Source organism: Montipora capricornis, unplaced genomic scaffold, assembly GCF_036669925.1.
Source record: "Montipora capricornis isolate CH-2021 unplaced genomic scaffold, ASM3666992v2 scaffold_429, whole genome shotgun sequence".
Taxonomy (NCBI): domain Eukaryota; kingdom Metazoa; phylum Cnidaria; class Anthozoa; order Scleractinia; family Acroporidae; genus Montipora; species Montipora capricornis.
The window spans coordinates 80,027-91,864 of record NW_027180161.1 but is presented as its reverse complement, the minus strand read 5'-3'; the positions used below and the strand labels follow the sequence as shown (position 1 = coordinate 91,864).

General features: G+C 39.9%; 1 protein-coding gene across 7 annotated transcripts in view; it reads right to left on the bottom strand.

Annotated features, from left to right (window-relative positions):
• Window positions 1-1,452: 1,452 nt before the first annotated feature.
• LOC138035603 (protein NLRC3-like) overlaps window positions 1,453-11,838 on the bottom strand; it is a 23,034-nt gene continuing 12,648 nt past the window's right edge. For 6 of the 7 annotated variants that reach the window (XM_068882244.1, XM_068882245.1, XM_068882243.1 and 3 more), the window contains 3 exons: window positions 11,747-11,821; window positions 9,742-9,813; window positions 1,453-6,848 (listed from right to left, as the gene is read on the bottom strand). In XM_068882244.1, the coding sequence (XP_068738345.1) occupies window positions 3,694-6,848; window positions 9,742-9,813; window positions 11,747-11,821 (3,302 nt within the window). In that variant the 3' untranslated portion in view covers window positions 1,453-3,693. The remainder of the gene's footprint in view (window positions 6,849-9,741; window positions 9,814-11,746; window positions 11,822-11,838) is intronic. The other variant, XM_068882248.1, reaches the window with a different exon arrangement.

Below are 11,838 nucleotides of genomic sequence, written 5' to 3'. Positions count from 1 at the left end.
AAAAATAACTTTCGTGGACATAACATATCCCGGTCAACGCCTTGAGCCTCCCTCTCTATCCCCTCATTTTCTCTTGAGCAAACCGATCCCGGAGCTTTTGTTCCCCGCAATTAACCTGCAGGGGCTCTGTTGTCGAAACTCGAGTCCCGAAGCTGTTCGTGCGTATTTCGGCTGCTATTAAATCAGTATGTCTTGAAAAGGAAGACGTATTAAGGCACGAAACTACGAGTACTTATTTCCTGGTCTAAGGACCATGTAACGGATTAGTATTTCCAAGTAAGCACGTGAGGGAGAGGTTGTTTAGGGGGAAATTTTCGAAGCCACCAAGCACACGATTTCCATTTGCCAAGGGATGCGATAAACGAAAAAGACAAGTGGTCCTCGCACTCTTTGGACAATTTAAGACAATTTACAGACACCTGCAACTTTCAGGATCCGAACCTACGACATCTGCGATGCCGATAGAGTGTTCTACCAAGTGAGATATGACTGAAGCCACTCACTTGAAAGCCACCTGAATTTTCCAGGTTTCTATAACGACACAATTGCTTAAATTGTCCAGATAAGTGAGAGGATCACTTCTCTCTTTCGTCTTTAACCCGCACTTTAAATATGCATTTATTTGATACAATAAAGATACTCGAAAACTAAGGGGTATATAGTGGGGTAAGAGTGTCTACAATAAGAGACAATTGCTTAAATTGTCCAGATAAGTGTGAGGATCACTTCTCTATTTCGTCTTTAACCCGCACTTCAAATATGCATTCATTTCAGATACGATAAAGATACTTGGAGACTAAGGGGTAGATAGTGGGGTAAGGGTGTCTACTATAAGAGACAATTGCTTAAATTGTCCAGATAAGTGTGAAGATTACTTCTCTCTTTCGTCTTAACCTGCACTTCGAATATCCATTCATTTCAGATGCGATAAAGATACTTGGAGACTAAGGGGTAGATAGTGGGGTAAAGGTGTCTATGATAAGAGACATGTACTCGGGTGCCCAGGGGTAGATAGTGGGGTTCTGTCTTTGACTCCCAGGAGTAATCAACATGTAAATTCTCCTCGTAATCTCAATAAAATCTCTGTCAAACAGGTATTGAGAAAGAAGAGAATTATCAGCTTAAGAAATGATTTAACACCAAATTCTTATGACTAATCAACAAAGAAAGCTATTGTACTCGTTAGGAGAATGAACGTTTCGATCTTGGGAATAAAAGGGTTAAAAAAGGAAATAAGAGAAGACAAGAAAACGTTGTCTTTTTCGTCCTTAAGAAATTCTCATTGCCCTAACAACCTGACCGTGGGGATGAACGTTTTGCTTCCTTACGGAAAATGACGGTATGAGCCTTGAACTCGGGTTGAAAGATATTTCTATGGTAATCCTCAGGTAAGAGCATATCAGGACCCTCTTAAACTCGCTGCTCCCGATAAGTAGAATAAACCGATCAAACTCTCTTGTTAAGATGATTTAATTCGTAAACAAAACACCATATTTACACAAAGCAAAGTAATCGAGAAACTTCCTTGATAAGACCTTTGAAAAATTGCATAAAACGGATACCAAAAAAAGATTATTTGTTTCACCTTGAAAACGCAGGAATATATAGATATCGCTTATACACAATAAAACACCATTTAAGCGAACACCTTAATAAATTACTAAGGATGTTGTCAGATTTGTTGAATCTGAATGTGAAAAGCTGCAGAAATCTTTGCAGCTTAATAGACCTAACAACATTAACGTGAATATTGATGCATCAATTAAAGCACTGAATAGGCCTTTTTGGATATATTAAAAGTAAGCTTGAAAGAGAGGTTTAGAGGACAAAGACAAAGGAAAGTGAATGATATGTAAATATTTTTCACATTCATTCCATAGTGTTTCGATCCTTTTTGTCCTCACCGCCTCACTATCAAGCTGAATATTTGACATTTGGAGAATGGCCTATTGAACTAGTATGTGCCTTAAATAGTTGCCACTAAAATTCATGTTATTAGCATGTAAATAAATTTATTTTACAAGAATCAGATTACTGAACCTGAATCTGAAAAGCCGCAGCACTCTTTGTATCTAAGAGACCTGACAAAATTAATCAATGTGTTGTTGTCCCTTTAAATGCTGTAATTTGCATTATCTGATATAATTTTTTCCTTGACAATGGAGTCATGACTACTCTGAAACGTCGAATTTCACTTTTTTATCGTTCGTTTTTACCGTTTTCTGCTTATATCTCTTTTAATACGAACGTGTTGCTGATACATAAATGAAAGCACCCAACTGAAACTAACATTTGCCCAAATAATTTCTACTAAAATTCATTTGTTATCCTGCTCTCACATATTCAGGAGCACTGTGCTCCAAAGAAAAGTAGAATTTCTCCAAAAAGGTATTTTAAAAAACACTTGTTCAGAAGTGATTTAGATATTATCACAGTAACTTGTAAAGAGCATTCATGTACAGACACATTTCTTAGACTTCGTTTATACACTAGGGGAAAAGTTTCCATTCAAATCTCTCGGGTTTTATAATGCATTTACATGGTAATGTAGCATTCACATTTAAATAATATGAAAATACTTGGAAGAAAACGTTTTATTTTCAAAGGATCTCAATTGGGCACAACACTGAGTTAGCCGATTTGGTCTATTTTAAAAAAGAGACAAAGAATGTGGTGCAAGGAAACTGGCGCTTTTAGCATTTGACCGGCTTGAGTTCTTTGTGAAATTGAAGTAGATTCAAAAAGGAAAGCTGACGGAAGTATAAAAAGTCATCGGATTGCGTGCCTGCTGTCTACCATCGATGCGGACATCTTGAGTACCACATCTTCCTTTCTATTTTATGTAAAATACCTTAAAGCTGTACTATGACAAAAAATCGATCTTTCTTTTTCTTTAGATTTTAAAACTACGTTAACTTAACACTAAGTGACCCAAGTTTGAAGCTTTGATTTCAAGATTTTAACTGACATCTTCCTTTTAAATGGTCTGCCATTACCAACTTTAAATTCTTGAGAGAGCTGGATCGAGGAGAAAATGACGTCAAAGACTCAAGTCACAGTGCGTGTGTACGCGGCTGACTTGATATGCAGCAGGGGAGTTTCATGCTTTCAGACTTTTAAACTTGTGTTTTGCATATATAATAAACTGCATTCACGCGCTGAAACGTTTAACTAGTGAGAAAATAACGTCACCTAACCCTTAGATCCAACCCACTAATGTCCAATCGGTCAGTTTTGAACGTAAGTAATGGCGGACCGCAAAATCCAAATATTTGGCCAGTCAACCTTTCAATGAATGCTTACCAACAAACAAGGGGTGGGAAGGTGAAGTGAGATAGTCGTCAAATTCAGCAACAACACTAAAAGACAATAGGGACCTTTAGCAACGACTACGACAACGGCTACGAGAACGCCATAAATTTGCATATTTGCACGCCCTGCACGTGCGTTTTACATTTTGATAGATTTTTTTTTGTCGTTCTCGTCTTGACTACGACGTGAAAGATCAAATTTGAGGTCATGTGGAGAACGCGAGAACATGACTATTTTCTCTCTAAATATCCACACTGCACTCATCAGTTTTATTCCTGGATTGTGTATTCACACTTTCCAAGCCGAGGAGAGAAAATTATTACAGTAAAAGAAAATAATATTTTTACACAACAACGTTCTCGTAGTCGCCGTCGTCCTTGCTTATTGTGAGTCATGATCCTGTTGGCGTCGACGTTCACACTGAAACACTGAAACCAGTTTCATGTGAGAGTCAAAACTAAGGGGAGGAGCAACAGAGAGGTTGTCAGACAAATCCAAAGTAGTAAGAGAGGTGTTTACTGCGAGGGCCTGGGAAAGTGAAGTAGCACCCTCAGCACCAATGGAGTTGAGAGACAAATCCAAAGTAGTAAGGGAGGTGTTTACTGCAAGGGCCTGGGAAAGTGAGGTAGCACCCTCAGCACCTATGGAGTTGACAGACAAATCCAAAGTAGTAAGGGAGGTGTTTACTGCGAGGGCCTGGGAAAGTGAAGTAGCACCCTCAGCACTAATGGAGTTCTGAGACAAATACAAAGTAGTAAGGGAGGTGTTTACTGCGAGGGCCTGGGAAAATGAAGTAGCACCCTCAGCACGAATGGAGTTGCGAGACAAATACAAAGTTGTAAGGGAGGTGTTTACTGCGAGGGCCTGGGAAAGTGAAGTAGCACCCTCAGCACTAATGGAGTTCTGAGACAAATCCAAAGTAGTAAGGGAGGTGTTTACAGCAAGGGCCTGGGAAAGTGAAGTAGCACCCTCAGCACTAATGGAGTTCTGAGACAAATCCAAAGTAGTAAGGGAGGTGTTTACTGCGAGGGCCTGGGAAAGTGAAGTAGCACCCTCAGCACTAATGGAGTTCTGAGACAAATCCAAAGTAGTAAGGGAGGTGTTTACTGCGAGGGCCTGGGAAAGTGAAGTAGCACCCTCAGCACTAATGGAGTTCTGAGACAAATCCAAAGTAGTAAGGGAGGTGTTTACAGCAAGGGCCTGGGAAAGTGATGTAGCACCCGCATCACCAATGTAGTTGTGAGACAAATCCAAAGTAGTAAGAGAGGTGTTTACTGCGAGGGCCTGGGAAAGTGAAGTAGCACCCTCAGCACCAATGGAGTTCCAAGACAAATCCAAAGTAGTAAGGGAGGTGTTTACTGCGAGGGCCTGGGAAAGTGAAGTAGCACCCTCAGCACCAATGGAGTTGGAAAACAAATGCAAAGTAGTAAGGGAGGTGTTTACTGCGAGGGCCTGGGAAAGTGAAGTAGCACCTTCAGCACCGATGGAGTTGGAAGACAAATCCAAAGTAGTAAGGGAGGTGTTTACTGCGAGGGCCTGGGAAAGTGAAGCAGCACCCTCATCACTAATAAAGTTGCCAGACAAACCCAAAGCAGTAAGGGAGGTGTTTACTGCGAGGGCCTGGAAAAGTGAAGTAACACCCTCAGCATCAATGGAGTTTACAGACAAATTCAAAGTAGTAAGGGAGGTGTTTACTGCGAGGGCCTGGGAAAGTGAAGTAGCAGCCTTAGCACCAATAAAGTTTGCAGACAAATTCAAAGTAGTAAGGGAGGTGTTTACTGCGAGGGCCTGGGAAAGTGAAGTAGCACCCTCAGCACCAATGGAGTTGTGAGACATATCCAAAGTAGTAAGGGAGGTGTTTACTGCGAGGGCCTGGGAAATTGAAGTAACACCGTCAGCACCAATGGAGCTGTCAGACAAATCCAAAGTAGTAAGGGAGGTGTTTACTGCGAGGGCCTGGGAAAGTGAAGTACCACCCTCAGCACCAATGGAGTTTTGAGACAAATCCAAAGAAGTAAGGGAGGTGTTTACTGCAAGGGCCTGGGAAAGGGCAGGAATGCTCGTACGTGATTCGAAGTATATTCGAATTTCCGTCAAATCAAGACTTTTGCCAAAGGTATAAGCTAATGTAGTATACAGGTTTTCGGAGCAAGTTTTACATTCCCCTATGACATCTAAAGCCAACTTAAGGTACAAGTTTGCGTCATGCGCAGATCTGCGGACTCTCACATTTACAAGTGAGGCAACACCATTCACAATCGACACTGCCGTTTCCTCAGATTGCGATGCTATGATTCCACTCATGAACATGAAAACTTGATTTAGTTCACGAAAGTATCTTTCGTCAGTCAGAACTGACTCCTTATCAATTTCTCCAGCCAGGATGGAAAACGCAAGATGTAGACCAGAAAAGAATTCTTGAAAACTCTTGTGAAAAAAACTATAACGGAAACAAGGCGTTCTCTTGCTACCGCCAGCCTGGATGGAGAGAAAGCCAAATTTAATGAACAGACTTTCCTTGAAATTCCCATGGACGTCTTCGAAATGCCCCTCTCCTTTAAAAAGAGATTCTTGCGCCATTCTCCCTAGGATCATCAGTTCCTTCTTGTAAACTATTAGAAGGTCTTTACCACTACTTGGTAAGTGGTTCTTCATTTCGTATCGTCTCAAAACGAAGAGAACAATCTCTACGTACAGCTGTGTTCTGTTGTTTGGTAGAATGCCGCCAAAATCTTCGAAAAGCACACAAAGCAGAAGTGTATTTAAAGGGTTTTTTGTCAGTTCTGCTAAAGGTCCTTCAACATCATTAATCAGCTTCTCTGCCATTTGTTCTGCGTGTCGAAAATACTTCCTTATAAAACACTTCGCATCACTTCTCGTAAATCCAACTATCTCCAACAGTGTGTCCGAGTAAGGCCTTACTTTATTTCCTGCTTCGTGACGAGAAGTAAGAACAATGTGACAACCAGGGAGCAGCTTTCTTTGAACAAGACTAAAGTACAAAGCCAATTTTTGAGGGTCTGCCTCATCTAACCCATCGAGCACTAACAGGACTTTAGAAGAGTTTTCTTGCACAAAACGGGAAAACGTTTCTTTCAACTCTGGGTCAATTTCTTCCGGCAGAATTTGATCATCGATAGCCTCCCAGATGCTAGATTCAATTTCACGACATCTGAGGAGCAGGAGCACCTCTACTTTTGGAAAAGACTCGTCCCATTCGCAGTCTTGTTTAGTTGCCCAATCATATGCCAGCTTTTGACAGTAGGTCGTCTTTCCCATGCCGGGTTCACCCTCAATCAGGACAATCCGTGGATGTTGGCAATCTTCGTGTGATGTAAAAATACTTGTCATGTTGGTGATTTCTTTCGCAAGCGTTCCGCGTGTCTTTTCTTTTGCGACTATCTTAAGTCTGGTGAAAATGTTCTCTATTTGGAAGCTGAACCCCTCACACCAAGGAACTGGAAAAACCACCCCTTCACGCTTTTGGTAAATTTGTCTTATCCACTCCGTGATATGACTTTGAGATGAACAACTATCTGTAAAAGAAAGAAACACCAAAAAATAGGGTCAATTTAGAAGGTGATTGAATCAGAGTTACTCGCTTTTCCTAGTGTCTTTTTTCAGCACTCAGAGACGATTTCCAATTTTAAAGTGAAAATCCATCCTTTACTTCTGGTGGACTATGCTTGGCTTACCGATTTCCTAGCTAATCCGCCTTCAGATTAAGATTCATTATTCACAGGAATAAAGTGTGCGAGTCAACTTTTGTGAACAAATTGCGAGAATGTAGTGACGCAAATGTATTTGCTGAAAAGCTGGCGAGTCAGAAAAATTAATGACTATCACAAGCTAAATTTGATCCTGTGAGTTTTTTTTAGAGGTTTCACTGGTTTGCAAGCCCTCCTGGCTGATTTACCTATGTATCACCGCTTTAAAAGTCATTTCTGGTACACAAACAAGCAGAGTTTCTAAAAGAACCTGTTGTCCTATCAACGTTTGTTTTGATTGAGAAGTTAAACGCTAGAAGATTTTTAAATTACATTTTAAAAAGGGAACGACGTTTCGGCGCTACGTTACACCATTATCAAGCATAAAAAGTAGAAGGTGTAATACGAATATATAAAATGAGAAACAATACATATAGTATTTGGGGGTCCTATGGGTACCGCGCACCGGTGGCTCAGTTGGTTGAGCACGGACTGTCACGCGGGAGGTCGTGAGTTTAACTCCGGCCGGACCAACACACAGCGTCTTTAAATAACTGAGTAGACAGTGCTGCCTTTGTAATTACATCTGCAAATGGTTAGACTCTCTAGTCTTCTCGGATAAGGACGATAAGCCGGAGGTCCCATCTCACAACCCTTCAATGTTCATAATCCCGTGGGCCGTAAAAGAACCCGCACACTTGTCGCAAAGAGTAGGGCATGTAGTTCCCGGTGTTGTGGTCTGTCTTCAGTGATGTATCATGGTTGGGAAGGTAAATGCTCGGAGATATTAGCTAGACCAAGCTACTCTAAAAATATGATATGAAGAAACACAATGCGGAAAAAAGAGTACGAAAGTGTCACGCAAACAGTAAGAATGGAGTCGGCTTGCATGTTAAGAGAAGGCTTGATGTCCTTTATGTGCAACATATCGTAGATTAAGCAATCAAATTTGCTGTTTTATTTCCTCAGAACTTTGAAAAGGTGGTAAGTCTTTGTTCTGTTGTTGCCATGCTGTGTTTTAAGGTGTTTCCCGATGGCTGAATAACGGTGTTCACTTTTGCGTTGATGTAAGGGTCGGGCAGCTTTCTTTATCGTGTCCGACCTTTAACACACCGTTTTACGACCGGTATGTTTATGATTGTTCCTCCAAAACGAACAAAAGACAACCCTGATGATCTACTTGAGCGTCTCAACAGTTACCATCCTAACATCGTTTCTACTGTCGAAGAAAATCCTGACCATTTCCTCGACACTTCTTTCACTTATGTTAACAAGTTCAACTGCAAAGTCTACAAGAAACAAGGAAAGCTACCAACGCATTGAAAATTAGAAATGCCTACCAAATGGAAAAGAAAGTGTATCACTGGCGCCCTCCACAGACCGAACCGCGTTTCTTCTGATGTTGACAACGATGTCAAAACAATTGAAACAACCTTCTTAAGTGCAGTATATCCTAAGGGTTTTGTCATACAGTAAACAGTTTTCTGAAAGATCCACCAGAAGATGATATTCCTTTTCGAAGAGCGCGACAAAAATTTTTATCAAGATCCCCTTACTGTAGCTAGCAGAAAGGAAAGTCTTAGTAAAACCTTCATTTCCAAATTGAACAAATTCACGGGTTTCAATCACATTTTCATCATCCTTTGGAAAACTATACAGATCAAAAGCCTTTTCAATTTGAAAGACAAAAACACTCATCGATCACATGTGGTCTATAAAGGAGACTATTCTTGCGGTGACAGTTACATCGGCGAGACCATGAGAAATGTGGAGGTGCGAATTCAAGAACATTCCAACGCATGCAATGACTCTGAACCTGCCCGTGTACTCTTCACGGCGCAATCCTTTCACAAACGCAAAATTTTTGAAGGCCTAATGATTCAACAATGGAAACCAGCTCTAAACAAACAAATTCATTGCTACATGGCGAAACTCTTGTAAGGTCAATTTAGAAGTTAATTGACTCAGAGTTACTCGCTTTTTCTAGTTTCCTTTTTTGAGCACTGAGAGAAGATTTCCAATTTTAAAGCGAAAAGCCATCCTTTGCTTCTGGTGGACTATTCTTATCTTACCAATTTCCTAGCTAATCCGTCTTCAGATTAAGATTCATTATTCACACGAATAAAGTATGCGAGTCAACTTTCGTAAAAAAATTGCGAGAATGTACTGACGCAAATATATTTGCTGAAAAGCTGGCGAGTCAGAAAATGACTTTTGATCCTGTGAGTTAATTTAGAGGTTTCACTGGCTTGCAAGCCCTCTTGGCTGATTTACCTACGTAACGCCGCTTTAAAAGCCATTTCTGGTACACAAACAAGCAGAGTTTCTAAGTGAACGTGTTGTCCTGTCCACATTTGTTTAAATACAAAAAAATGTTTTCTGCCGGCGTGGATGAGTGTTAGGCTTGCGTATCACAGTGCTTAGTGGTAAGAACTAAAACGTGCACGCGTTAACATAAAACTAACACAATATTATAGGAATAATAATAATATATTCAAATTAAAATGGAGTGACAATTATAATGAAGTAATAAATCCACTTTTAAGCCACGTTGGGCAGAACGAAAAAGCTGATATGTAAGAAATGCTCATTTTTCCGCCACACATTTCATTGCAATGTTTTGGACATATTGATTTTTACGACTGTATGATTTTTTTTTGTCCGCGTCGATTTCAAACATGGTCAAATTGCCTCGATCTCGTTTATTTTAGGTCATATATACCTTTCGTTCGATAAGAAGCCAGGGAAGAAGATGGAGAGCTTTCACTTGTAAATAGAACCTCACTTTGTTCATCTGTAAAAATCATATAACAAACCATACATGACTTAAGGTTGGCTTTCACATAAACGGCGCACACAATACCAGCTGATTTGAATCGTAATCTCATTAGTTCGGGAGCACGCAGTGGGAACTGAAGATGTTAAAGTCACGGCAATGGACATGTACAAGTACAAGGAAGGGTTGCGTTTTTGCAAACGTTGGCCGTGTAGCACTTATATTTGAACAGACTTAACTGATTAGAGTGTAATGTGAAGTGCTAGTTTTCTACCCCATATGAACGATGTGAGCGTTAGCCCTACTAATTCAAATATAGAGCGTTAGCCCTACTAATTCAAAGAGATCTTTCAGCGCAACCAGAACCCAGATGAATGCTGCCCAGTCCGAGTATGTTATTTTCCATGAATTACTTTGCAATGCTGCTCACACAAAATGTTCTCTAAGTGAAAACAAGTGGGGCTTATAGTGCCTGAAAGTTACTAGACGTGATAGCCTTGCTAGCATTGTACCGACTCAGTTTACCTGTTTCTAGTGCTTTGAGGTTCAAAGCAAAGGTGTGATCAACAATCATTTATTAGGTGAGAAAAGAGTGATTTTACTCAGCCCATGGAACAGATCGTAATGCTAATTTTTTAATGCAAGTGCGGTTCATTTGTATTACCTTCCCAACTACTTTTGCCTATGATTGTCTGAAAATTCTGGGTGTGGTCTTAAATTGGAAATACGACTTTTTAGTTAGCGTTTACAGTTCCTTTGAAAAACAAACACAGTAAGTGCTTGTTTTAACATTTAAATGTTTTTTGGCAGAATTTTAGGCTTTATCTGTTTAAAAAGAAGGCAAGTTTAAACTTCCATACATGTGTTAGGATATCTTGTTGGAAGTATTTCAATGATATTAAATTGTAGAGCAAATAACATGTTGAAAATTCCTTCGTGAATTAACGAAAAGGGGAGGAGTCGAAATGATAGTTAATTAGATACTTTATTTCAATTTCAGCTCTCTTTATGGAGTAATGTTGTAGTTTACCTAAAATAAAGCTAACAAGTCCATGAAAAGTCCTATTACTATTTCCTTTGAAGCCCCGGTTTACACTCCAGTTTCAATATTTTATCTACAGCTTTGCTTTAAATGCATTATTTTGGGAGTGATGTCGGGAGTAATGCGAGTGCTCCCGCATCTCGTACCATTTTTTGCTAAATCGATTGAAATATATCAGTTCTTGGCATTCTTTCAACGTCTTCCAAAAAATAAAGCTTTCTTTTAACGAATATGAAACATCAAACAACACAATACTTTTTTATGGCATTCTTAATGAACATTTTCCTAACAGAATGGATTTTGGAGTAACGTTATGAAGCGTCCCGCAAGTCTGAAATCCAAATCATAAAACGATGATTTTAACTAAATTTCAGTATTGTGAGATTTATTTATGCATTGGAGAGTACATAGTCATTATAAGAATATTTCCAGAATAAGAAATGGTAGCCACATGTTAAATACTACGAGAGTTATAAGCGTTCAAAGCCGATTTTCCTCTTCTCACACGATCACAGACAAAACCGTTGGGAACGTCAGCACTTTTGATGTCTTCATTGCTTCTCTCCCCTCCCTCCCCCCCTCCCCCAATTCAATGTTGTGTAAAACGGAATGGTTTTAATGGGAAATTGTTGTGTTACCCTCCAACATTGAATAGGGGGGAGGGGAGCTATATAAGAGAAGGTGAAACTATTTCTTTTGCGCTTTAACAGAAGCGGGTTAAGTACAGCTCTGGTGCGGTTCATTTACATAACCTTCCCAACTACTTTTATCTATGATTGTAGGTTTCCTTGTTTGGCTGCACAAGCAGTATCTACATCAAAAATTGCCAGAAAACCTTAATTCAAAGAGCTGTTCAGTCAGTTAAATTTAGAATCAGGTTAAAACTTGCTTCGGTTTACATGACTTTACCTGCATGTTCCTTAGACTCTTTCTCTTCTTCTCGTGCTTTCTTTTGTGAAAGGCCATGATCGGTGAAAGAGATATCTGTAAATATTTGAAAG